Here is a 27500-nt window from a genome sequence, read left to right on the forward strand (position 1 = left end):
TCACTCTCCTCCTACCCAGCCCCATGTCTGTAGTGTTGGACGGTGAGGTTAACTCACTCCCACCCAGCCCCATGTCTGTAGTGTTGGACGGTGAGGTTAACTCACTCCCACCCAGCCCCATGTCTGTAGTGTTGGACGGTGAGGTTAACTCACTCCCCTCCCACTCAGCTCCATGTCTGTAATGTTGGGCGGTGAGGTTAACTCACTCCCCTCCCATCCAGACCCATGTCTGTAGTGTTGGGCGGTGAGGTTAACTCACTCCCCTATCAAGCTCCATGTCTGTAGTGTTGGGCGGTGAGGTTAACTCACTCCCCTCCCATCCAGCCCCATGTCAGTAGTGTTGGGGCAGGGAGGTTAACTCACTCCCCTCCCACCCAGCCCCATGTCTGTAGTGTTGGGGCGGGGAGGTTAACTCACTCCCCTCCCACCCAGCCCCATGTCTGTAGTATTGGGCGGGGAAGGTTAACTGGAATGGAATCTCTTCCACTGCCATTTAGGCCACTATGCTCACCATGCTCATCTCCAAACATGTGTAGCTATAATGCATAGTAGGATGTGTAGGTCTAAAAGGTTAAAAGGCTAACATTCTTTCTGGTGAATTATTAATACTATTAGCAGCACCATGTAAATCATTAAGTAGGAGCATCTCCCCGTCTACAGTAGCAGTAGCCGCATCTCCCTGTCTGGATGTGAAGACTGCTGTCACTATGAAGAACACTGCAGTCTCCTGAATGTGTGATGTGCTTCAGTCTTTAGCTCTCTCCTGCAAGAGAACTCTCCATTTTAGTGTTATTGTATATTATGGCTAGTCTGGTTTTCACCATACTCAGCTCAATCTTTTAAGATTAAACATTAGTCTGGGGAGGCTGCGCTTTGTTTCTACTGCACTTCGCATTGCTTAAGTTTCGTTATCGTCGCGTCACCGGCCAATAGCGTGCCAGGACTAGAGTATGGTCGTTTCTCATTGGAGCCAAAGGTTCTGGTAGTAAACAGCCGAGATATATCTGCTGGTTTCCAGCCTGAGCTGCCAGGCCAAATTCAAATTCCCCAGAAGTTCAGGCAGGGTTCACCCAGCCTATATTATGGCAGTGTGACCGATCTATTTTTTTTATTATTATTATTATTATCATTTAATAACAATAGTTCCTTAGAGCTAGAGAATCATTTTGAAACATATTATATGTTAATAGGCTATAGTTACACTTGATAATTCATGAATATCACAGGAATGCCGAGGGGAACATTTTTTTATGTCAAAATAGGACTTTTGTGACAAGATTGAGACAAGAGTCTTTGCAGATAAAGTTTAAAAACGCATGTTGTTGTAGCTGGTAGCTTGTAGAAGATTATTTAAAATTGTGGGCCGCAAGAGCTTTATAGGCTAATCCATGAATATACTGATAAGGTTTTCCTAAAAGGAAAAATATTTTCTGGTCTGCCAGTCACAAGATAGGAGTATCTAGGACTGCAATATTATGTCATGTCTCAAAGTCAGCAGTAGATGGCAGATGTGGGTCAATGTTTTTTTTTTTGTTTTTTTTTTACTGTAAGAGAACGCACCACATCAGCTGACAGACGTGATGATATTTAGCCTGAATGACGACATGCAAGGGAAACAAAGTGATCCGACAGAAAAGTATTTACAGCCCTGGTTGGAAACCTATTCATATAGCACAGGTTGGGGACATGCAGGCTATCATGAGATTATCATGAGATAACATTATAAGATGAGTGTAGGTCTAGGCGTGTGTGTGTGTGTGTGTGTGTTTGCTTGCGTGCGTGCGTGCGTCCGTGCGTGCATGCGTGTGTGTGTGTGTGTGTATGTGTGTGTGTGTGTGTGTGTATGATTCAGCTCCTCTGCTGCAACTTTGATGTGTGTGTGTGTGTATATATGTGTGTGTGTGTGTGTGTGTGCGTGTGTGTGTGTGTGTGTGTGTGTGTGTGTGTGTGTGTGTGTGTGTGTGTGTGTGTGTGTGTGTAGGCCTACTGGGTGTGTGAAGTAGACCTATTGTAAACTGAGGCCTTTGTTTTGGAAGGGGCAGGTCCTAAAACAAACACTTTATGAAGTGGACCTGGGCATGCAGGTAGGCCTTAATCCAGTTAATATCCCTGTTGCATCAACATACAGTTACAACAGCATGGCATGTTTTAGGCAAATGATAATGACTAGGCACTACGGTATGAATTCATTCATGTATTTTTTTTTACCACCATGGATTTTTAAGTCATTTCTCACCACCAGTAGCTACAGGTAAGGGTGCTCTATCCAAACGTTTTGACGACATTTGATTTTGGGCTACAGTAGCCTAACAGATTTTATGTAGTACCTTCGCCTGAACAGTTGGGGGCACTAGTGCTCTGAGTTTAAATCATCTCACTCGGCAACATCAAAAGCAGGAAACAGGAAGTGTGTGCAACAATCAAACGTCGTCATTCTAGATTAAGGAAAGGGAAACTTTTGATATCATTTTGCGAGATCTTTAAGAAGTAAACCACTACTATCAAAAACACATTGGATTAAATACCCACAGCATGCCTACGCAAGGAGCCTGCGCTCTTGGTTCGACGTTTGTTGTTTTCATTGTTGTTATTTGCGCTGTTGTTCATCAAGGAACTTGTACGACTTCGTCTCCGACCTCTCCAACACCTGTCCAGAAGCGTAAGGTTTTCGTTCTGTTTGTAAAATTATTGATTGCAGGCAGACTGTGACGCAGCGACAAATTGCTTTGTTGACCATGCTCTTCTGTTTAAAGACAGCTGTCATGGCAGAAATGTATCACGCCTTACAGTAATACAGTTAATGTCTTAACCTTCCCTTCCTCGTTTGATTGAGACAACCAATTGAGTTTAACGCCAGTAGCCTAACGGTATCTGCATCGAAATCGTTATTTCATCAGATGGCCTAAGTTGGCTAATAGGAATGCCTAACGTTACAATCTTAACTGTTGATGTGATTGGTCATGTGGGTTGTTAAATTGTCGATATAGCATAGGACTATCTAACTGGTAGGATATTGAATTTATTCACTGATTAGGCTAAGTTGAAGTGCTTAAACGGCTCAAACTCACATTATTCACATTTGTCGTTGAAGCAACTGAGTAACTAGCCTATTGCTTAGTTAGCCATGTGTGCTCGGATGTGACCCCCCAGACCACGATGCCATTGTTGCAGATGAATTAGACTTGAAATATTTGGGGTTTTGTAGTCCTGTCACGAGTCATGTCTTGGCCCAGTCGCCCTCTCTCGCTCTCCCAGGACCTAAATCATTTTGGCTGCCAATTGTTTTCAGAGACTTTTTACTGCCTAGTATAAGGTGACCAGATGTCCGAGACCAAAATTGGGGACATAATCCTAAAAATGTGGAAAACACAGGGACATTTCCAGTTTGACTATCAATCTGATTGAAATACAAGTTTTATCTAAAAAAAAATGGGGACAGGCAACCAAAAACGGGGACTGTTCCCTGAAACCGGGGACGTCTGGTCACCTTAGTAGTATATAAAGTAGCCTAATCTGAAGGACATTATCCACATGTCCTCTTACCTTGTGTATTAGGCAGAAGCAAAGAAAGTCTAGTTATAGTAAGTTAGGCTATGTTCCCTGAAAATGCTGACTCACAGTAACCCCAAATCTCAACAAAATAACTCTTTTGTGTTTTGTAAAGTGAAGGCTACCATTGCAACAATATGTAATTTATCATATATTTCATTTATCACTAGCTTGCAAGGTTCGGACATCATGTGAAGACTGTCTTGCCAACGTAACGGTAAGCACTTAGAGGTGTTTAATAATTTGAGGTGTTTAATAATTTGATGGTGATTCAGCGCATATTTGTGTTTGCCTCTATGCTAATGAATAGTAGGCTACAGTACAAATACATATTCCTCTCTTCCCTAGTGCCTTTGGTGCATGACCAACAACACATGCAGCCATTACCCGGTGTCCAACATCCTACCGCCATCTGCAGTGTGCAGCCTGGCCCAGGCCCGATGGGGAGTCTGCTGGGGTGAGTAGTAGGCCTACAGCACCACCAAGAGAGCCATTTGCTTTATTGATCTCGAGGGAAATGTAGGCATCCACTAGATTACGGTTCCTATCTTCCATTGGTGCAATATGGCTCCAAGCGTGAGGTAAGTCTTGTTTCTGTCTTAAACCCAAGGCAGTGATGAAGTTTTCGTCATAGGCTCCAGTTCAGTTGAACATTGAACCCACGGGTGTGGCATGTTAAAAACAAATAGTTATGGTCAGGCACACGATCCAGAAATCGCTGTCTTACACCCACTAAAAATCATTACGCCACTGACCAAGAAAAACCTGGTCTGAAACGAAAAACAGACACACTGTCACAAAATGTAAGCAAAATGTGGCGAGTCCCAGGCAATGACTTGCAGAATAAATGTACTTTGGACTTTTATTGGCGTGCTTTTTTCAGGCTATGTTTTTGATTGTAACCCCTTGTTAGTGAATAGATAAAGTAAATAACTAAGTGTAAAACTGTTTTGTCTTTGCCTATGAGCCCATGGTGAAGTTAGTTCCAGTTTGAGTGAGTTAAAAAATAATAGATGAAAAAAAAAAAATGCACTGTTTGACATTGCCCTTCTCTCTCATTGGTTTAATGGATGTTGCGCCCAAAATGTGCACGCATGACTGATTAAGAAATGTAAGGACCACCCTTTTGAACTTTTTACATCGTCAAGATAGCGAATTTGGACTGGCCATACCCTTTAAGACCGCACGTTTGAGATTGTTGCACATAGACCTAGCCTACAGAACAAGGAAATATACAGTGATGGTCAAAAGTGTTGGCACCCATGCTAAAGTTGACTAAAAGGAAGAATATAAAATCATCTTTTGGAAATTGATCTTAATGCCTCAAGTATAGAAATGAGGATATCTCCAAACTTTAAGGACACCAATTTTGTTTGTGAATGAATAACGTATCATGAATAAATAAATATTTTTCCTTAAAATACAGGGATTATAAGTATTGGCACCCCTATGTTAAATTCCCATAGAGGCAGGCAGATTTTTGTTTTTAAAGCCCAGTTATTTAATGGATCCAGTATACTATGCATCCTGGTAAAGTTCCCTGGGTCTTTGAAATTGAAATAGCCCCACATAATCACATACCCTTCACCATACAGGCTGGAATGGTGTTATTTCAGTAAGCCTATTAGCTGGTTTGATGCTAAATCAATTAATCAAACCAACTAATAGGCTAACTGAAATAACGCATGCCAATCTCTAGGTATGGTGAAAGGTATATGATGATGTGGGGCTACTTTTTTATATATATCTTTTATATCTTTATATATTTTTTTTATCTCAACAGGTTGTAATCTTCACAAATTTGTATCGATTTCTATCCGATTCACAGAGCATCGTTGCATCCCTAGTGACTTTGTGTAACTGGTGAAAAGGTGTCCAATACTAAATTTTAAGGCATAGCCCATTACCCACATCATACAGACTATAGCACAGTAGTCCCCTCCCCATCACTGGGCCAAAGGCAGGCTTGAGGAGGCTAATCGCTTGCCCATTATCCATTCAATGCAATTCGCTTGATTGAACCTCCACGGGGTCTCCTCAAGGGTATTGTCCCCAGGTTTCAGGCCTCAGTCACCACAAAAAACAGCAACAGCAACTTATTCTGATATCATCCAGCATGATGCTTGAACAAACAACAAACTTCCCTTGCTTCATCTGGGCGTGATGTTGGCATTGAGGCAGCATCTTGGGTGTGATTGAAGACAACACAGAGACCAGCTGTAGCATCCCTGTAGCAACGGTAGCATCCTTTTTTGTAGAACATAATTTGCCCAAGCTGCCTTTTCAGTGAAAGGGGCACAATTATGGAATTCTCTGCCAGACCACCTGAAATCAATTCCAACATTAGCCACCTTAAAAAAAAACCCCACCAAATTGTGGCTATTTCAGGAACAATACTGCACTTATTTTTAGTGCTTACACTGTGTTCTCTCTTGTATAGGTTTTATTCCATTTCTTTACTATTTTTTTTTTAATAATTGGGGGCCAAGCAGCGAAGCTGCGAGGCAACCCATAGTGATTGTACCTTTTCCTATTATTATTCTTCTCCAGTGGAAGTCTATGGCAGCCCATAGATCCATACAGTAAAAAGTTCTGAAATTTGGCACACTTATTCTACTCACAAATCTAAGAACTTTCACCAATTTACAGACTCCAGACCTCAAACCTCTAGCGCCACCAACAGGTCAAAATTCATGAATTTCTCTACAACATTAATGCAAATAACTCTCAAATGCTTAGACCTATCAAGCTGAAACTTGCTCAGTGTATTAACGCAAGAGGTATAGCCCCACCCACCAATTAACAAGACTTTTCCACAAACGCTGTAGCGCCACCAATAGACCAAGGTCAAAACTTTCAAAAAGTTTCACAGGTCACACATTTCATCCGATTCTCACCAAAATTTGCACACACCATCTTCAGACCATGCCTTCTTATTGCATTGCTTTTTGGAAGAATTGACAAAATTATTTGCCCTTAACAGCCAATCAAAATCGGCGGCAAAGCCGCCACACAGACATTAAACCTATATCTCTATGGAGGCCATAGAACCATACAGTAAAAAGTTTTGAAATTTAACACACATATTCCTCTATGGCCAATGACCACTTTCCCCAATTTACAGACGCCAGACCCCAAAACTCCAGCGCCACCAACAGGTCAAATTTTATACATTTTTCAACAACAATAATGCAAGTAGCTCTACAATGCTTTGACCTATGAAGCTGAAACTTGCTCAGTGGATTAAGGCAAAAGTAATGACCCCACCCACCTATTAACAAGACTTTACCATTCAGGCTTTAGCGCCACCAACAGGACAAGGTCAAAAACTTTCAAAAAGTTTCACAGGTCACATATTTCATTTGATACTCACCAAAATTTGCACACACCATCTTCAGACCATGACTTATTATTGCATTGCTTTGTGGAACAATTGACGGAAGTGCTCGCCTGAAATAGCCAATCCAAATTGGCGGCGAAGCCGCCACACAGGAAGAGAACCTTTATCTCAGGAAGGCTTTCACGTATCAAGACCAAACTTAGTACATGGGCTCAGGACCCAATGAAGAGGAGTCTCAATAAATTTGGCCAATTTTGACCACTATGTGGCGCTGTATTCAAAGAAAGTAGGCTCATATTTCAACATTAATGTAACACAAACAAACACATCCTCCTCTATGGTGGTTGTGGGGGGGGGGGGGGGTCCATTTGCACCCGCCCACTCTCTCATGTCATGTCTTTTGACTACTAAGGGGGCGCTATAATCACAGGAAGTAGGCTCATATCTCAGGAACGGTTTCAAGTATCAAAACCAAACTTGGTATATAGACTCAAGACACCATCCTGAGAACACACAACACATGTCATGTCTTTTGACCACTAGGGGGGCGCTATAATCACAGGAAGTCAGCTCATTTTTCAATAATTCTTTCATCTCTCTCTCTCTCTCAAACCCAGACACAAGCACACAAACCCTCCTCTATGGTGGTCGTGGGGGGGGGGGTTCCATTTGCACACGCCCACTCTCCCATGTCATGTCTTTTGACCGCTAGGGGGGCGTTATAATCACAGGAAGTCAGCTCATTTTTCAGTAATGCTTTCATCTCTCTCTCAAACCCAGACACAAGCACACAAATACTCCTCTATGGTGGTCACGGGGGGAGGGGGGGGGTTGTCTTTCCTAATTTCCAAAGCTTGGCCCCCACATTGCTGCTTGCAGCTATATTGTCAATCTGTATTTTATTTATTTTTAACGCAAAAGCCCTAATAGGGACAACACTATGATGCATGCATCAGATAGCTTTTCAAGCTTTTCTATGTTTTGTATCTGTCCCTATCTAAATAAACCTTAATAATGATAGAAATAATAGTCTGATGCATGATGGGGATTCAAACGTTTTCACCTTCTTTTAGGATTGAAGCCCCAGTCATTAAAGGTGAACTATGCACATTTTTTAGCTTGATGTATCGTAGCTGATCAGCTTCGGAGTCATTGGAATGGTTATTTGACCTATTCCGGGATGAATGATGGCTGTCTTGCTTCCCCCTAGCGCCCTTGAGAGTTGCAAGTTCGTGCCACCGGGCCAGTGTACTGACAAATAGAAAGTCCCGCTGCCTCACGAACATGCTCATGAAAAGGCAGACTGACCGATTGAGGAGTGTTGTAAAATATACACACTACAGCATGTAGGGGAAACTCTGCAGAGAAACCGGCAAGCGTAAAACGAGAAAACAGCGAAGAAATGGCCACATAGTTCGTCTTTAAGGCCTATAAGCTTGAATTAGCCTTGTCTCAGCCTGGCTTGGCAGTGGGATTGAGGCTAATGTGTCCTTCTGTTAGTTTGCTTAGTCGTGAATTTCCACTTTTGTTTTGTTTACAAGTCACAAGAACTGAAAGAAGTTTTACAAGGAAGTCTTGATTTTATTTTTGTTGAGTTGACATGATAATGCATGCAACACTATGTTTATTTGGTAAATGTAGGCTATTGTGTGTGTCAGAAAATAGTCAAAGTAAAGATGGCAGTACAAATAAAGACATTTTTGGAAGCTTAAATAAGACCTGAAGATTGGCCTATGGAAAGGCACATTGAGTGGGTTGTGAAAAGGATGTATGCAAAAAAGAACACTTTTCTAGTCTCATTGCAAGGCCGCAAACACTGATCAGAATCAATCTTCATGTGTCAATGCAAACTAGTTAATTGAATGTGTCAATCAAACACTGGCTGTTCCCTTCTGCTAAACATGAGCCACACTGAACCCTGTGTGTGTATATGTGTGTGTGTAACCTTTACACATGCCTATGGACAAAGCCTTGTAACTACACAGAGATTCTTAATCACATTTCTGATTAGAATTGAATAAATGGTTTGGGTGAGGCTTACGCCTGATGAAGGGGTCAGACAGGTCTATGGTCCTATCAGGCATTTGAATGCAGAGCACATGCCAGGGGTTCGGCTCACAGTTGCGGCCTTAAGCATATGAAGCCGACGCGACCAGATGCTGATTGCTGGCGGTGGCCCCTCGCTGTGCGGTTGATGTGTTTATCAAGGCTTTGTGGCCGACGCTGTGAACCCGGCGCGGCAGGAAGTCTGCGCTGCGCTGTCCGTCGCTCCAGCCTCCGCATGGTGCTGCTGCTCTGTATGCTCACTGCGTGCTGACTGCAGCACTCGCACTAAATGTTTACGGGAGGATTTTGAGCGCCAGCAAATTGGATTTTAAACTCGCATTGTGTCGTCAGCAGAACGGCGGCAGTTGAGAAAGGGAAAGTATCTAGGTCAGGATTTGCTTTCGATCAGAGACACAGAGATGGAGGCTTCATTTGATGCCGTATTAAGTCCCCCCCCCCCCCCACCCCCCAAGGCCTTTAGTCGTTACTCAAACAAATAGCACATTCAAGAATTTTCACTGATTCAGAACCAAGGCTTGGTCCAAGAATGGACTTGAACTCATCTAAGGATTGTCAGCTGTTTGGCGTGTTCTTTGTGTGTCCCCATGCACACAAGATTAACGGGGACATTTGTCCACACAGCTGACGCTCTGGTTCAAAGCCTACAAGTGGAGTGCCATTCAAGCTACATTGCAAAAGAAGACTATGAAGTAGTAAAGTAATCACTCTCTTTCAAGCGAATATTAGCTTTACCTGCATGGTAATCAGAGGACGGCAATGCAGGAGAGATCACCAGGGAATCAGGCAAGTTACCGCTGGTCAACAATAATCAGAAAGGCACTTCAGCCCTGTATTAGAAATCGGATCAAATTCCCTGTCTGCCGAGCTGTTCTATTTTTGACTGAGATGAACCTAACTTAAACACATCAGACCATATGGGACGCCAGCACCTCACATCTTTGTGTACATTTCACTAGGTGCATTCCCTGTGACCAACAACACCATACCTTTACTCTTACTTTTAGTTCTGTTGTTTATATGCAGTTCTGTTCATCATTGTGGGCTTAGGTCAAATTACAGCAATAGAGAAATCTTGGGACACATCACATTTATTGGGAACCGAGGCATAAAACCATGTGATTCTTTTTACCGTGGTATTGATTAGGGTATTGAAAATAGTCTATTTCACTGGTATTGGTATCAATTTCTACTTTTCTGGTATTGCCACAACCCTACACGACAGTCATAAGGGAAATGTGTTAGAGAAGTATGTTGTGTATTCTCAACACAGAATCGGTTGCTCTCAGCGTGATTCAAAGTAGAGCAGAAAGTAATGTATCAAACAAATCCCTTTGTTTGAGCTCTTACAAAAAGGATTTGTCCTGAATCTGCCCTAATGAATCTACTTTCTCTGCATTCCAGGCTCTCAAACAAAGGCGATTGAAGCCCCACTGATTAAGCTCCTCTGATGGTGCAACACCAGCTGGCAAACAGCAGAGGGCAACAGTGCACTGGCAATAGAATGCTCCACACTGTGTGTCTTTGAGCACTATTGGGTGCAGTGTGCCTTCCACACAACTTCTATAATATAGCATTTCCAGTTTAGGCTACTTTCCTTATTCTTTATAGACATATTTTACATGGCAGTCTGATTGAATGATATAATGTAACAGTAATGTGCACAAGCATTCTGTTCTCTAGAAGTCAAATAAAAAATTGTTCAATGATGAAGTTAAAGTTATATCCAGGCAGAAAAGTTACCAACATGACCCTCACAAAATGTTTGGTTGGGTGAACTGATTATGGAGTGCATTTTACTGCTGACTAATATGTCAAACCAAAGCAAAACGGATGACCTTTCCTAGGTAGCCATTTTGTATTTTATTTATGCCAATTTAAGAGTGCATTTTCAGTCAGGAAATCTATTCTGTGTGCTGCTCTGTGTTCCATGTGAAAATAGCAAAATGGCAGAAAACATTTAACCTTTAAAAAGTTGATGAACTAATGGATAGTGACCTTCATAAATTGTCAGCAGTCTCCGTTATTACGTGTTTCTAAGGATACATCGGGCAGTCTGGTTGCAGTTTTACTGTTGATGCATCTAAGTGTATCAGTCTTTGTTTATCTTTTGGAGACATGTAATTACAAGTGTGTTCTTGTGTGTGTGTGTGTGTGTGTGTGTGTGTGTGTGTGTGTGTGTGTGTGTGTGTGCGCGTGTGTCCCTCTCACTCAGTGAACTTCGAGGCTCTGATCATCGCCATGGCGGTAGTGGGCGGTTCCCTCCTGCTGAGTGTGGTGGTGTGCTGCTGCTGTTGCTGCTGCTGCAAGAAGAGCTCCTCAGGGTACAGTCCTATTCACACACACACACACACACACACACACACACACACACACACACTTAGATATGCACACATACACACACACTTACATATGCATACACACACACACTCTTAGATATGCACACATACACACACACTCTTAGATATGCACACATACACACACACACTTAGATATGCACACATACACACACACACTTAGATATGCACACACACATACACACACATACACACTTACATATGTACACACACACACACACATACTGTACACACGCACACACACACACACGGGGGCGCTGCTAGGGTTGTGTGTTGCATAGTACGCACTATTCACCCATGATGCCCGCCCACCCACGATATTTAGATAAATCTGACCGCAACTGAAACAACGAATATGAATAAGATGCAATTATACCAGCTTGTTTACAAGATGTGCGCGTTTGGTTGATGTCGGCTAGCCGAACATGGAGTGTATCCGTATTGAACATATGTGAAACCTTTGCATAAACAGGAACAGAAAGACCTTCTTAATCACTTCAGCCTACCCATGACATCCCTTATCAAACAGCCTACTGCACGAACACAAGACATCTAACTGGGACAACACTATCTGTAGACCAACAGTTCTCAACTTTGTTTTCCCAAAGGACCACCTTCTACGTCTCGACTCGGAACACATTCTGTTGATGCATTCCAGGCACCATGTTTAATAAGATGCCTTTTTTTTTATGAAAATGTAGCCTACTATAGAGTTTGCAAATTATTTTCTTTAATGTCATGTTTCCATATCATTATACCCCTATTCAAAATGATTTATTTATTCATTAATTAATCACACATTTTGAAGCGTTAATTGTTAACACGTTTCCGCCATAGCTCTTTTCATCTCGCTTACCCCCTAAAAGCAGCTCGCGTACCACAGTTTGGAAATCCCTAACCAACCAACTACACACAGACACAGACACAGACACAGACACAGACACAGACACAGACACAGACACAGACACAGACACAGACACAGACACAGACACAGACACAGACACAGACACAGACACACAGATTCACATAAATGCACACACATACCTGCAGATGCATATATTCATACATTCTCTCACATACGGCCGTAGACACACACACACACACACACACACACACACACACACAGAGACACACAATCACACAGTCATAAACAGACACACACACACACTCACAGTGCTGCACTCTCTCTTCCCCTCTCGTCTCACACTCATATGATGTAAGTAGGCCAGGCTCTGGGCTGCAGCTCTGCAGTTCTGCATTTGCATCTCTTCTCTCCTCCTCTCTTCTCCTCACTTCTCCTCTCTTCTCCTCCCTTCTCCTTCTCTCCTCTCTTCTCCTCTCCTCTTCCCTTTCCTCCCCTCTCCTCCCCTCTCCTCCCCTCTCCTCCCCTCTCCTCTCTTCTTCTCTTCTCTTCTCTTCTCTTCTCCTCTCCTCTCCTCTCCTCTTCCCTCCCTTCTCCTCTCTCCAGTCATGCTGCTGTGGGCAAATGTTGCCGTGCAAGTTATGGGACAAACCCCCTCATTCAGCAATATGATGAGTGTCTTACATGACTGTGTCAAATTAGGCCATCGGTCCAATGACTTTTCTATTCAAGGAAATGGCTGCTTCTTTTCCTTTAAATACAGTAGTTTATTGTCTGAACTGAAATGGTAAACCGTTGAATATACTAGTTGATGAGTGATAAAGTAGATGTGTATTAAATTGAAAATATTGAGTTTGTTCATTATGGGCCAAAAACAGGGTCTTTTCTGTTGCACTTGCCCCATATAATACTGCTCACTGAAGACCAAGACCTGTACATACACACACGCACACACATATATATACACACACATACAGTACACATGCATATACATCTTTTTTTGATTAAACTCACTTTTGTGTCTAGGTGGCCAGTGACCAAAAGCACTTAGACATTTGTGGTGACCATAGTAGTCCTGTTGAAGCAGCTGGGTTGGGGTCAGTAGCTTTGCCACAAGCACTGATGAGGTTCAGAGTGTGGAGTGCTGGCCACAGCCGGCAGCAGTGGGCTTCTGTCCACCCCATCGATGTCTGTCATCCCTCAGAAGGCAGAAAAATACAGAGAGATGATCTGCTCTGTAGCCATTCTCACTCTCAGACACTCTCACACTCACACGCACACACACTGAGTCACACAAACAAATACAAGCACACACACACTCAGTCACAGACACGCGCACACACACACACACACACACACACATGTGTAATCACACTCATCGTCGCCTCTCGTTCTCCTCGTTTCACCTCTCTTTGCTGCAAGGTGTGCTCCTTACCTCTCTCCAGTACGTGTGAAGCAGCTCCATGTCTGTTCATTTGTCATCAGCTCTCTCCTCAATTAACACCACACACACACACACACACATTCACACACACACACACACAGACACACACACACACACACACCGAGGCGACGACACGCCGCATTCATTTTCACCGCTGCCCCAGATAAAACTACACTGGAGATGGGGCTATTTCGCCTCCTCCCCTAAAGCCGATGATTTATCCAAACGAGCCTGTCGCGATCCTTTCCAAAGGCTGGACCTGCTGCTTCTCAAGCATCTGCTGAAAGCCACAGGAACGAGGTCATTTATTAGATCGATGGCTCGCGACCTTGACATCTGCGGCACACGCCCTTCATATCACGGAGTTCCTCCGCTCACTTTGCATCCTGCCTCTGGGTCGTGTCTTCCCTCCACACGCACATCATTTATTCATCATTCGTGCCGACCCCAGCGACCTTACAGTTTAGAACAGGAATGCTAATCGGCATTTGCTTTCCCGGGATGCAGACCAGTGGTTTGAGCCGAGGTGTTAGTTACGCCTCTCTCTGCCTGTTGAGCACCGTGTCTGTCGTCAGGTGTGTACTTTAGAAGCCTGCTCAGCTGAGGAGGGCTGTCGGGGAGTCATGTGACAGGTGTGCCACAGCGGAACCTGAAATAGTCAGGATGCGTCAAACAGCGCTAAGCCTGCAAGCTTGAGGAAGCGTTTTTGAAATGTTCCCTAAGGAGGCTGCGTGTTGATTTTAGAGGTGGGTAGCTAATGTTTGTGTTTGTTTGTTTGTTTTTTTTTTTTTTTTATAGGCCTGACAGAGATGACGAGAGGTTGGCCAGAAGACGAGAGGATAACCGACAGCGCGCAGCGGAACGGTAGGAGTTCACTTCTCTGACCAACGGCATACTCTCACGTTAGCTAGTGAACATGATGACCATCAGCATACTCTCACGTTAGCTAGTGAACATGATGACCATCAGCATACTCTCACGTTAGCTAGTGAACATGATGACCATCAGCATACTCTCACGTTAGCTAGTGAACATGATGACCATCAGCATACTCTCACGTTAGCTAGTGAACATGATGAGCATCAGCATACTCTCACGTTAACTAGTGAACATGATGAGCATCAGCATACTCTCACGTTAACTAGTGAACATGATGACCATCAGCATACTCTCACGTTAACTAGTGGACATAGAGCATAATGGAGCAGCACAAGTTAGCACAATTAGCATGTGACCTTAAAGTTACACTTTAGAGGGCAATGATAATATTTGCTTTTGATTTAATGGCACGTAAAACGAGCGCTTTTCCATTAGGCGTATCAGCGTCTGAGTTTGGACAATCAACTAGTGCCAGTGCTGCTCATTACAAACCCTAGAACACAACGTTCAGACAGTGTCAAACACCGGGCCACAGCACACACAGTGCCACAACACACACACCGGGCACAACACACACACCGGGCACAACACAAACACCGGGCCACAACACACACACACTGGGCCACAACGCAAACACAGTGCCACAGCACAGGCACAACTGACTGGTTTAGTTCCTCCAGTTTGTGCCTTTTGTGACTCTACAGCCGTTTTTCCACATGTGTCTGTTTCTGTGTACTGTAGCAGGTTTTGGACGAGGCTGTGTGTGTGTGTAGCAGATTGTGGACGAGGCTGTGTGTGCGTGTAGCAGCCTGTCTGGAGGGAGGAAGTGGTCTAATGAGGCGTTTTTAGACACTCGGTGGCGCGGAAGGATTTTCCACAGCACAAATGGAGGCAGAGGGGGCCAGGGGTGCAGTGGGGTGTGTGTGTGTGTGTGTGTGTGTGTGTGTGTGTGTGTGTGCGCAGACGGGAGGGGAGGGGATGGGATGGGTGCACTCGGATGCTGTGTGGGTACTGTGTGTGTGGAGGGGTGGGGTGCACCCGTTGTGTGTGTGTGTGGAGGAGTGGAGTGTTTCCACATCTGAAGTACAAGAAGACGTATGGTATGTGAGGCCTCTTGCCTTATCCAGCACATCAGGTGCCATTAATCGGCCCTGTGGCAATTCACTACACACTACCCTGGAAGCCCTTCGTGTGTGTGTGTGTGTGTGTGTGTGTGTGTGTGTGTGTGTGTGTGTGTGTGTGTGTGTGTGTGTGTGTGTGTGTGTGTGTGTGTGTGTGTGTGTGTGTGTGTGTGTGTGTGTGTGTGTGTGTGTGTGTGTGTGTGTGTGTGTGTGTGTGTGTGTGTGTGTGTGTGTGTGTGTGTGTGTGTGTGTGTGTGTGTACGTGTACGTGTACGTGTACGTGCACATTCTAAAATCAGTGTGGCCTCTTACATACTACTCCATGCTGAGTTTTGCAACATTATCATCATCAGAACAGGTGGCTCTAGGGCCGTGTCATATATCATATCGTTCTCCATATACGGGCAGAACTCCTGCCCATGATCACAAATATGACATATTGTGATACGAATGGTCTAGTTCATGACATGGTTACATATGCGCTGCCAAGTGGGCAGCTCACAAGTACAACGAGAACAAGCATGGCAGAAGGCACTTGCGCGGTCCCAAGATGACCCAAAACCACAGTGGCCAGTGGTACTATTTTCCCGTCATCATAAATATGGGGATCTAGTGTGAAGTCCGTCCATCCAGTGGCCCACACCAGCCATCACAGGAGATCTGGTCCTGTACACTGAGCGGATATCATGAAGAAACCCTTTAATGTTTCATGTCTGTGTCTGTGTGTGTGTGTGTGTGTGTGTGTGTGTGTGTGTGTGTGTGTGTGTGTGTGTGTGTGTGTGTGTGAGAGAGACTGTTCCAGAGTGATGATGTGTGAACAGACGTTCCTTCGCTTGCTCGCTGGCTGTGAGGCAGGGCCCCATAGAAAACACCGCTGCTGTTGTTGTTTTACGACGGGCCTGTGTGTGTGTGTGTGTGTGTGTGTGTGTGTGTGTGTGTGTGTGTGTGTGTGCGCGGGGAGGGGATGTGGGGGAGTGGAAGACGAGGGTCCACTGGGAGCATGGAACAGATTTAAACAAAGACATTAACCCTGCCTCCCTAAATAATGCAGCGCCATCTCAGGCAAAGCCAGGGCGCCTCAGGAGGAGCACTTCACTGTAGGCTGCACTGTTGCTCATTGGCCTGCTTTTGTTCTCTGGGACAACGACTAGCCACATGCTGGTGAACATGGCAGTGTAGCTGTTCTCTTCACATATGTGCCACCATAGAGAGAGAGAAAGGAATGCCATAGAAAGAGATGAGGCATCAGTGACTTTTTGTGTGAGAGTGAGTGAGTGAGGTGAGTGAGGTGAGTGAGTGAGTGAGTGAGTGAGTGAGTGAGTGAGTGAGTGAGTGAGTGAGTGAGTGAGTGAGGTGAGTGAGGTGAGTGAGGTGAGTGAGGTGAGTGAGGTGAGTGAGGTGAGTGAGTGAGTGTCCAAGGGTGTGTCTGATGTGTGTGAGTGAAAAAAAACGCATGTGTTTGTGTAATTGGACTGAGGCTGTGTGTGTGAGAGTTGGAGTGATACAGAAAGAGAGAGAGTGTGTGTGTGTGTGTGTGTATACGCGCAGTCAGTGTATCAGTGTCCCTCCCTGTGTGTGTGTGTGTGTTATTATTAATGTTTATTTGGTATGGACCAAATAAACATTAATTGTGTGTGTGTGTGTGTGTGTGTGTGTGTGTGTGTGTGTGTGTGTGTGTGTGTGTGTGTGTGTGTGTGTGTGTGTGTGTGTGTGTGTGTGTCCTGCACTGCCGTCAGAAGTGCTGATGCTCAGGCGGTGTCGTGGGCGATAATGGCTGACGGTCAGAGAGTGTGAAGAGCGCGGCGCCAAGCCAGAGTGACAGGTGCGGCACTGAGCAGCCGGGCGGTGGCAGAGGGATCGGTCAGTCGAGTCGCGTGCGACACCCCTGGACACAGTGTGGAGGGTGGGAAGAAGCTCCGTAAACACTCGGCACACGGTGACTGTCCAGCCCATCACTGGATATTTCGCAGATGAGGCCATCAGACACTCACACATACACTTCCTGTCAGTCCCCTCACACACTCGTGTTACTCTCTTAAAGAGCCTCGCGTCACGCTTTGAAAGTTAAACCAAGTGCAGCTCTCAAATTGCTCTGTTCCGCTGTTGATCATAACATACAATAGGAAATCTGACCCTTGGCACTGGTCAATGTGATAGGCTACAGTACATGCATGAAAGGCTCGTTTTGGGCATGTTTATGTCCGGTAGAGCCAGGAGTGTTTGAACCTGCCGCTATGGTTCATGGGTAGTAAGTTAGTTGGGTGTTGCGCCTTGTGAATCAGCGTGTTATGATAAAGAAGGATTTATGCGTACGTGTTAAAATTGCTATTATTGGGCAAACAGGATAGTCAGTGTTGGCGTGAAGATGTAAGGAGCAGGATATAACACAAGATGTCGTTATAACACAGTTAACGATCCACCGGATATAAATTAGCTACTTGATGAGCCTTTTGCGCATGTAGCCTGTTGTCCATCCCATCACTGCAAACTCCTTAGACGAGACTGGCAGGGTTCTTTAGCATTGTTGTGTGTGAGGCTGAAGTGGACATAGCTTCGGTCAGAGGGAAATGCTAGTTTGTTCAGTGGCCTTTACAGCTGGGACCAGGATGTGTTGCTGTTGTCTGGTGAAGTTGGACCCTGAGGTCCATGACATGTAGCTAATGTGATAACGGTCCTCGGAGTCGCACTGCCAGAAATGTCCACCCTGTTCTGAAGTACACTGATGACATAATGACCGCTTCCCAAGTGTGGTCAGTATAACCTGCCCTGTGGTCACTGCTGCCTCTCTCTCTGTTGCCCTTGCACACACACACACACACACACACACGCACACACACCAGGGGTGGAAATTAAAATTTGAAAATGTGACAATCTATCAGCCAATAGCAGATTTCTGGTGAAATTAACCAGCCACTCAATGTTAAAATATGACTTTGTGTCTGAAATCTACCAGCCACTCTCACATTTTACCAGCATGTGGCTGGTGCTAATTTCCATCCCTGACACACACGCACACACACACGCACAACCTGCCCTGTGGTCACTGCTGCCTCTCTCTTTGTTCCCCTCGCAGGAGAGTCGACAGGAAGGCTCATCATGACGATATCCGCAAGAAGTATGGTATGTACCATTTCCTCATGCACGCTCTTACACACACACACACATTCTCTCAGACTTACACACACACAAAGTATGGTTATGTACCATTTCCTCATGCACTCTCTCTTTCTTTCTCACACACACACACACACACACACACACACACACACACACACACACACAAAGTATGGTATGTACCAGTTTCCCACTCGCTTACTGCCTGTTCAGCAACACCCACACTCAGAACCTCCCACTCAGCATTGTCCTGTTCTCTACAGTCACTAAACCCCACGCATCTGTACTGTACTGAATTGCTATATTTATTTGCCTCTAATACAGGGTGATGGAAGAGTACATCCACAGATGTTTGTGTTTATGTGTATAATACAGTATATATGTGTATGTCTGAAAGGGTTCAGATATAGAAGTGGCGTAACACTTCACAGGAGCTTGCTGAGGTGCAGCTCAGTTCATTTCCCTCATGGCTCTGCCTTGTAAACCTGCACACAGCCGTGTACTAGATCTTATTTTTATTGACCTGTTTACATTCATCAAGTTGCTTTTATTATAGAGCTACTAAATCCACACAACACAAGAAAGAAAATGGCTCTGGCTGATCATTTCAGTCTGTGAGTAAATGCAGCACCCCTGGTTGTGTTGTCTCCTGGCCTAGATCCATCCCAACAGAACAGAAGCTCAGGCACACAGTAATCCTCCCCTGCGCTCCTCTCTGGGCTGTGGCCGCTATGCTGCAGCTAATGCAGTGTGTGACTGGTGCCTCCCGGCAGCGGGATTGTCCTCCGTCAAGGCATCAGCTCAGCTAGCCGTGTGTGTGTGTGCTCGTTCGCCCCTGGGCTCTGTGTCCCCTCATGGACGAGAAGCACCAACACCGTGATGACACACACACACACACACACACGACTCCTCAACCCCCTGGGCTCCTCATGGCTGAGCAGCACCAACACCGTGAACACACACACACACACACACACACACACACACACACACACACACCCACACACACACACACCTCCTCAACCACGACACAATAGAGGTGCCCCCACCCCACCCCCCCTTGATCGACATGTTTACCTTCAGATGTGCTGCATGTAATCGATGTGAACACACCGTAGTATAATACCAGGGCGCTTCAGAGAGAGTGTAGCCCGTCATGTTCATGAGCATGCAGTCGCGTCCCGCAGCGGCAGAGTTGGCTACAAGACGTCTGCATGCGCCCTCTCTCTCTCTCTCTCTCTCTCTCTCTCTCTCTCTGGTGCAGATCCACACATGACGTGGACACACTGGAGATGGAGATGGAGATGGGGGAGGTGGAGGCTACGGGTGGAGCCATGGAAAACAGGCGCCATGTTTGTCAGGTCATGGCCCAGCAAGTGTTTGCGCGTTTGCCTTTTTAAGCAACAGCGGTCGTCTCTAATGAGCTGTGAGCGTTAATTGCACACGCAGGGTTACCAGAGGCCACGTGCACACAGACGTGATCGAGCGCCCCAATTAGCGCTGGCCGTTAACGCTGACCATGGCCACTCTGGTGGGCCCCGAGGCCGTGACTCGTTGACCTTACAGCCAATAAGAGGCCTCCTGGTGCAGCGGTCAAGGGCTGGCCTTGAGGGGGTCAATAAGGCCCCTTAATGGCTCAACCAGTGAGGCACCAGAGGAGGAGGAGTCTGGAGAGAACGGGGAGGCTGGGGAGGCAGTGGACTGAGAGAGAACTGGGGGCGCTGGGGGCAGTGGGCTGGGGGAGAACGGGGAGGCTGGGGAGGCAGTGGACTGAGAGAGAACTGGGGGGGCTGGGGGCGGTGGGCTGGGGGAGAACTGGGGGGGTTGGGCCCTGGGGGCAGTGGGGTCACCTCTTCCACATCTGGTTTTGGAAGGGCTGCTCAAAGGGCCAGCATAAATCTATCACGACCTTGAACGCAGCGAGGGGAGGTCAGAGAAGTGAAAATGTAGCCTAGTTTCACTTCAGTCCTGCGGCGTCTTCCCTTCAGCTGTGTAGGTTGGGTGTGTGAGCGGAAAGGGCCGGTTCCCTGGGCAGGGTCATCTGCGCTGACCTGCAGAAGATGGACGTGGGGAGGAGGGAGCTGGGCTGGGTGGGTGGGAGTGGGAGCGGGAGCTGATCCTCGGGGCGGAGATGAAGGAGTGCAAGGGGATGAGACCAGAGCAGAAGGAACAGAAAAGGAGCACATGTGATGAGTGTGTTTCAGGTGCACACACACACACACACACACACACACATTCTAAAGCAAGTGGCCAAGCGCCTGACTGCATAGGGAGTCTGTGTGTGTGTGTGTGTCTATTTTGCTTGCAGAATAGGCAGTGAGCTGGTCGCAGGGTGTTCAAAGCTTTAGATCAAACACAGCATGGCTCCTCTCAGGCAGGTGATGCTGTGCTACCGCAGCCATTACTCACTCTCCTCCCCTCCTCCCTCTCTCCCTCCCTCCCTCCCTCCCTCTCCTTCTCCCTCTTTCTCTCACCTGCACTCTCTCTCATGGCTTAGCAGGGAGGTTTTGATCATCCCTGCCCCTGCGTCGAGCAGGAGGCTTTAAACTGATGGCTTGTGAACAACTCTCCTTTCTTGTCTCCTACTTTCTCTTTCTACTCTCCGCTCTCTTTTTTTTTAATTCTTTTTGAATTCTCTTTTGTTTCTTTCTTCTCCCCCACTCCCCCCACCGACCTCTCGAGTGTCCTGTCAGTTCGTTTTCTTCGACTGAAAGGTGAGGTGTGGCTCGTGGGCTCTCCTGTCTGCCGGAGAGTGGCGAGAGAGACGAGGCGAGATGAGGTGACTGGCGGGACAGGTAGCGTCCCTTACGGGGGCTCCTACGGCACGTGATTGCTAGTCGCCGCCACTGCGGCAAACCCGGTCACATGCCGCGCCACACACGTCATTGAGAACGATGGGTTTGGGAGCGCAGCGGAGCTGTCGCCGTGTCCTGTGTGTGTGTAAGCGGACTAAGGACGAGGTTGTGCTGAAATGGGGCCACAGAGTACTGCTGTACCCAATACTACAGCACAAGGAGTCATGTCTCTGAGTTATGAGCCCTTATGAGACAGTATGAGACCACATGAGACATAGTATGAGCCCTTATGAGACCACGTGAGACCATATGAGACAGTATGAGCCCTTATGAGATCTTATGAGACCATATGAGACAGTATGAGCCCTTATGAGATCATATGAGACCATATGAGACAGTATGAGCCCTTATGAGACAGTATGAGACCACATGAGACATAGTATGAGCCCTTATGAGACCACGTGAGACCATATGAGACCGTATGAGCCCTTATGAGATCATATGAGACCATATGAGACAGTATGAGCCCTTATGAGATCTTATGAGACCATATGAGACAGTATGAGCCCTTATGAGATCATATGAGAGCATATGAGACAGTATGAGCCCTTATAAGATCATATGAGACCATATGAGACAGTATGAGCCCTTATGAGATCTTATGAGACAGTGTGAGCCCTTATGAGATCATGAGACAGTATGATCCCTTATGAGACAGTATGATCCCTTATGAGACAGTATGAGACCATATGAGCCCTTATGAGACAGTATGAGACCACATGAGACAGTATGAGCCCTTATGAGACCACATGAGACAATATCTAATTATCTAAAATATCTAATTGCTATTTTTCTGACAGATATTTTGCGATTGCAATTTGATCTGCAATGGAAGTCTAGCGTCAGTTCACTATTCCTTATATAATAAATCTGAAACATGTTTTGAAGCAATACCAATTTGATAACATATAGACAGCTACGTATCCAAGAATGAACCCAAAAACCTGTACAAGATACTTCTAAACATGGTTTTAAGATGGGCCAGATCTGAATAGTTAGCTTTCAGAGCACAGTGCCTCTGATTGATGTGCATGAGTGGCCCAATCCCAATGTCTGAACTCACAGACTCACAGACGAAATTCGTTAGGGCTTAGGGCTGTCCCAATGTCGAATTTCAAAAGGCGTGAGGGCTTGATTACACACTTAACAAGCCCTTTCTGTGAGTCTGCATCGGTGCAGACTTCACCAAAGGGAATTACCCACAAGTGCTGGGACGTTTACCGCATAGACCATAGGAAAATACAAAGGTAAACAACAGCACGACAAACATGCATGGTGCAAGTGTCAGCAACATCTTTATTATTGAACATGTCCAAGGTCATGTTATCTGGTGAAGTGCTGTCCCAATCCCAAATACCTATCTGAGCCCATGTGGCCTCACACACTCACGAGATCAATGAAGTCTGTGAGTCTTCAGTCCTTAGTCCTCAGGGCTCACATTGGGAATGGGCCAGTAACTACACAATTAATTGCTGCCTTTGCGATTTGCTTATTGCATCAGTTCAAATTGTGAATTCTCTTCCATTTCTATTCATCTTCAAGCCCTACTTTATGTGTTTATGTTTACAGAAGTCCCGGAGATAAGCTAGTCAGTACACTGTTCTAGTCAATAGGTGTTCCGTGACTACTTACATTAGCATTTGATTATTAGATAGATAGATAGATAGATACTTTATTGTAATGGTGTAGCTTTGTGGTGGTGAATACATTCATTTTGGTCTTTGTGTTAATGAATATATCTGTACAGTACTATGCATTTTTATTTGAAACTTCTGGTTAAATGGTGCTGTGCAGTTGTCTTTGTTCTGTTTATTTTCCTCTGTGTTTTGGAGGGATTGGTTTGATTTGGATTGATGTGGGGAGATGGCACCTCAGTGGCATAGTTTTGATGTTTACAGGGGCCATATCTAAAAGGTTTGTGGTTAGTCGCTGTTGAACCATTTCTTTACCAAACCATCTGTCCGTGATTAAACACCCACAGAATTCAGGAGAAACCTCACTGGAGTAGAAGATACAGCAGGTCTTTGAGATAAATTAAATTGAGATAAAATGCCCAGATGTTCGTTATCTCTGTTAGTTGGTTTGTTTGTTTGTTTATTTGTTGTGTGATGTTATTGGTCGGAAACACCGCCGCACCAACACCAATCTTTAGTTCACTTAGCCGGGTCTGATCTTTACCCCGTTTTTTAATTAGAAGCCCAAAGAAATCAATTAATTACTGCGGTATTCATCACGGTTTGGAATGAGCTCAAAGGCTTTTCCAAATGAGGTACACGTGTGATGTGAGGCAACGTAATGCAGGGAAAGTCTGCTCTGTAATGGACAGCAAACACAACCATATTGTGAAATACAGCTGCATGTGTAGTGGCTGCATGTTGCCGTGGCCACTGAAATGAAAAATCGTTGTGTCTGCTTGATAGTATTGATCTGTGTGTGTCAAAGATTTAAAGCAAGGACATTTGTTTTTTTTTTTTTTTTACACATGCATGTGTGTCCTGTGTGTCCTGTGTGTCCTGTGTGTCCTGTGTGTTGTGTGTGTCGTGTGTGTTGTGTGTGTTGTGTGTGTCGTGTGTGTCGTGTGTGTCGTGTGTGTCGTGTGTGTGTGCGTGGACACATGTGCATTGTTATGTAGGTGGCATTGCTTGAATGATGATCTTGAAAATAGCCATAACCATCCATCATTTTGTATAATGCCTCCTCTGTCTGAATATGGTGGGTGTTGTGCTTGCGTTTGCATATGTATGGGTGTCTGAGGGCAGACTTGCATGTATGTCTGAATTAGCCTGTGGGCCCATGTGTGTACAGTATGTGTGAGGGTAAAAGCGTGTGTGTGTGTGTGTGTGTGTGGAAAGTGTGACAGTATGATGGATGAAGTCCTGCTCAGTGTTTCTCCTGCCCTCAGCAGCGTGTGTATGGACTCTCTCTCTCACACACACACACACACACACACACACACACACACACACACACACTCTCTTACACACATGTCAGGCCACTCCAGGACAGAGACTCCTCTGCCAAACTCACTCTCAAATTACCCGGCAGTCCACGGGGCCCCTCAGCCTGTCTTCTTACTGAAGGACACACTAATGAGACACACACACACACACACACACACACACACACACACACACACACGCACACACACACACACACACAAATGTATGCTCCTTCGCATGAGTTCCCATTCCTTGTTCAACTCCGTCAAAGTGACGTGGCCCCCAAATGAAAGTGTCCTTCCTCCAGATCCCTGAGCTAATAGCAGTGGCACAATGATCCCACTTTGAAGGAGAGACGTGTCACGAGTCCTGAGTCTCTGGCTGCCACAACCATGTCCCTTTTGAGTGTGAAGTGTGTTTCTGTGTTTCTCTCTGAGTGAGTGTGTGTGTGTGTGTGTGTGTGTGTGTGTGTGTGTGTGTGTGTGTTTGCATTTGCGTTTTTGACTGAGCATCTGTTTTGTGTGTGCTCAGATGTTGTGTGTGTGTGTGTGTGTGTGTGTGTGTGTGTGTGTGTGTGTGTGTGTGTGTGTGTGTGTGTGTGTGTGTGTGTGTGTGTGTGTGTGTGTGTGGCGGACCTGCTGGACCTGGTGCCTGATTAAAGCCCATTGACATGCTGATGCATCATACCTGCTGCCAGGGGGCCGGCCTTAGCGAGGCATGAGCAGAAATCAGAAATCCGAAACCTCGTCCCCTCGTCCACCCTCTCCACCCCTCCTACCCTTTTCAAAATACTGGACGGCGTGGACACAGAATTGGGCAAATACCCACATCCCTGAAGTGTCCGTCTGACTTTAATCAGAGGCTCATCCTCTGGCCTTAGCTGTGGTGTTGGGTGTATTGAATGCGAATGAGCTTTGCCCACCGAAGGGGGTTCCGTTAAAGCTCACGAATGCTTTTGAATGAGACTTGCATTCAGATGATTTGCCTACCTGCTAATTGAACCTCCAGGGATAAAAACCCTGATAACCTTGGAATGATGATGAAGAGGTAATCATTTAAAACAATCCTGGACTATTTTTAATAAGGTATGGCTTTATGAACAACATGGGAGAGAGAAATGTTAAATGTTTCACAGGAATCTATATTTTGACGTTGACAGGAGCGCGGGGCGCTAACGCTGGGCTGGGGAATGGGAATGGGATCATGATGCTTTACCGAGCCGCATTCTGACGTCTTTCTTTTCCTCCCCGTGTTCCTCTGTCTGTCCCCCTGCAGGTCTGATCCCCGACTCCGACCACCCGTACAGCAAGTTCGAGAACGAGTGAAGCGGAGAAGAGAAGCCGCGGCGGCTCAGGAGCAGCACTGGGAGAGGGAGGCCGCACACACTCTCTCCACACGGCCGCCATGTTTCCGTCTGCTCCTCCTGCCAGTGGAACTAGTCTGCTTTGGTTTTGTTGCGTTTAGTTTTTCTTATTTTTTTTCTGACTGAGTTGGGTGGGGGTGGGGGTGGGGGTGGGGGAGGGGGTTGCCGCCACACCCAGCCTCCAGTGTCCCTGATTGACCAGTTCACCAGTTACTGTGTGTCTTTTTAAAAAAATCTCTCCTGACTGTGTCTCTCTTAGTTTGTGTTCTGCTTTTTTGAATGAAAGTTTTGCTGAAACTGACGAGTGTTGCAAATAGCCTCTCTGATGACAATGTTGTTTAGGAAGGGTGATGTCAAGATTTGAAAAAGAAAAAATTCTGCATGTCGCCTTTCTGTTTTGCATTTTGAATTGTTTTGGTGTGTGTGTGTGTGTCTGTGTGTCTGTGTGTCTGTGTGTCTGTCTGTGTGTCTGTGTGTCTGTGTGTCCGTGCGCGAGCGTGCGCAAGCGTGTGTGTGTGCATGTAAACATGTACACACGTGTGTGTGTGTGTGTGTGTGTGTGTGTGTGTGTGTGTGTGTGTGTGTGTTGGGATGGGGGGATGATTGGATGCATCTGTTCTCAGCATCACTGTGGCAGTTTAGTTTTGCACCAGCTGTATTTAAAATAATCCATGCTCTTATTTTGACTGTTTCCTAATTAAAACGTTGATCATGTTTTAAAATGACAGTCTGATGAGCACTTTCTTCTATTCATTATTTTTGTTGTGCTCAAAGGTGAAAAAAAGCACACACACCATTTCATTGTCAAAGTCTGTAAAGGTGTCCGCTTACATTTCTTTATAGCTTGAAAACTAATTCATGATACTGTGTAATTATACTTAAGCTTGGAGGAGTTGAGATTTCATTACATTTATGACAGAAGCACAGGCCTAAGACTAGAGATTGCCCCTCCTATTGATGGATCTGTGGTGTTCATCATCATGATGTTCGTTTTAATAGGCGCTTTCTGCCATCAACTCCCTGAACGAGCTCCTACAGTTCTGTAAGAAATAGAGATGAGGCTGCTTCTTTATATATTTCGTTTTTATCGTCTTAAGGGTCATAAGTTGGAAAACTGTACTTTCCCGTTTTCAATAGAGACTTCCTATGATAACGTAGTTAGTAGCACCTCAGGAAAAACAGCGATAATCAAAAAGCACCAGTGCGTGAAAGCGTGTCCCTAATGGCATAGCAGCGATAGGCATATTCCCACCTTAATTCGGACCTCCTGACCCTGTAGCCGCAGGCAGCCTCATATGAACACGAATGGCCATTTATCAGCCCGACCCTTCCGGGCGCACGGGGGTTAAATGTGACCCGCTAGGGCTGCGGTGAAAAGGAGACCGGGTAACTTGTCTTCTTAACGACCTCCTTCTTGCCGTTTGCGCCGGTCCCTACGTGGTCATCCAAGACACTTAACTGTTGCAGAATATGGTGGCCTGTAGGGCCTTTTACACATGAGCGAGTTGATCCATGGCAGGGGCTGCTATTTCATATCAGGTGGATTGGGGACTGCCTGGTGACGTGATCCTTCTGCGCAATCCGCATTGTGGGACGCACGCCTGCACACATGT

At 45.7% G+C, this 27500-nt stretch overlaps 1 protein-coding gene across 1 annotated transcript; it reads left to right on the forward strand.

Annotated features, from left to right (window-relative positions):
- The first annotated feature begins 2389 nt into the window (after positions 1–2389).
- On the forward strand, positions 2390–26032 carry LOC134083085 (pituitary tumor-transforming gene 1 protein-interacting protein). Its single transcript, XM_062539212.1, has 7 exons — positions 2390–2659; positions 3720–3766; positions 3898–4006; positions 11169–11277; positions 14415–14480; positions 18690–18736; positions 25800–26032. The coding sequence occupies exons 1-7, from the start codon at positions 2533–2535 to the stop codon at positions 25847–25849; spliced, it is 555 nt and encodes a 184-aa protein (XP_062395196.1). The 5' UTR covers positions 2390–2532; the 3' UTR covers positions 25850–26032.
- Positions 26033–27500: the final 1468 nt, after the last annotated feature.

The sequence above is a fragment of the Sardina pilchardus genome, chromosome 6, assembly GCF_963854185.1.
Source record: "Sardina pilchardus chromosome 6, fSarPil1.1, whole genome shotgun sequence".
Lineage (NCBI taxonomy): Eukaryota > Metazoa > Chordata > Actinopteri > Clupeiformes > Clupeidae > Sardina > Sardina pilchardus.

What these genes read in the sequence shown, in the direction of transcription:
- LOC134083085 (XM_062539212.1), top strand. Translation starts at nt 2,533, where the DNA reads ATGCCTACGCAAGGAGCCTGCGCTCTTGGTTCGACGTTTGTTGTTTTC. An exon ending in CCGATGGGGAGTCTGCTGGG is followed by an intron (nt 4,007 to 11,168) that starts GTGAGTAGTAGG and finishes CCTCTCACTCAG; the next exon opens with TGAACTTCGAGGCTCTGATC. An exon ending in CGACAGCGCGCAGCGGAACG is followed by an intron (nt 14,481 to 18,689) that starts GTAGGAGTTCAC and finishes TTCCCCTCGCAG; the next exon opens with GAGAGTCGACAGGAAGGCTC.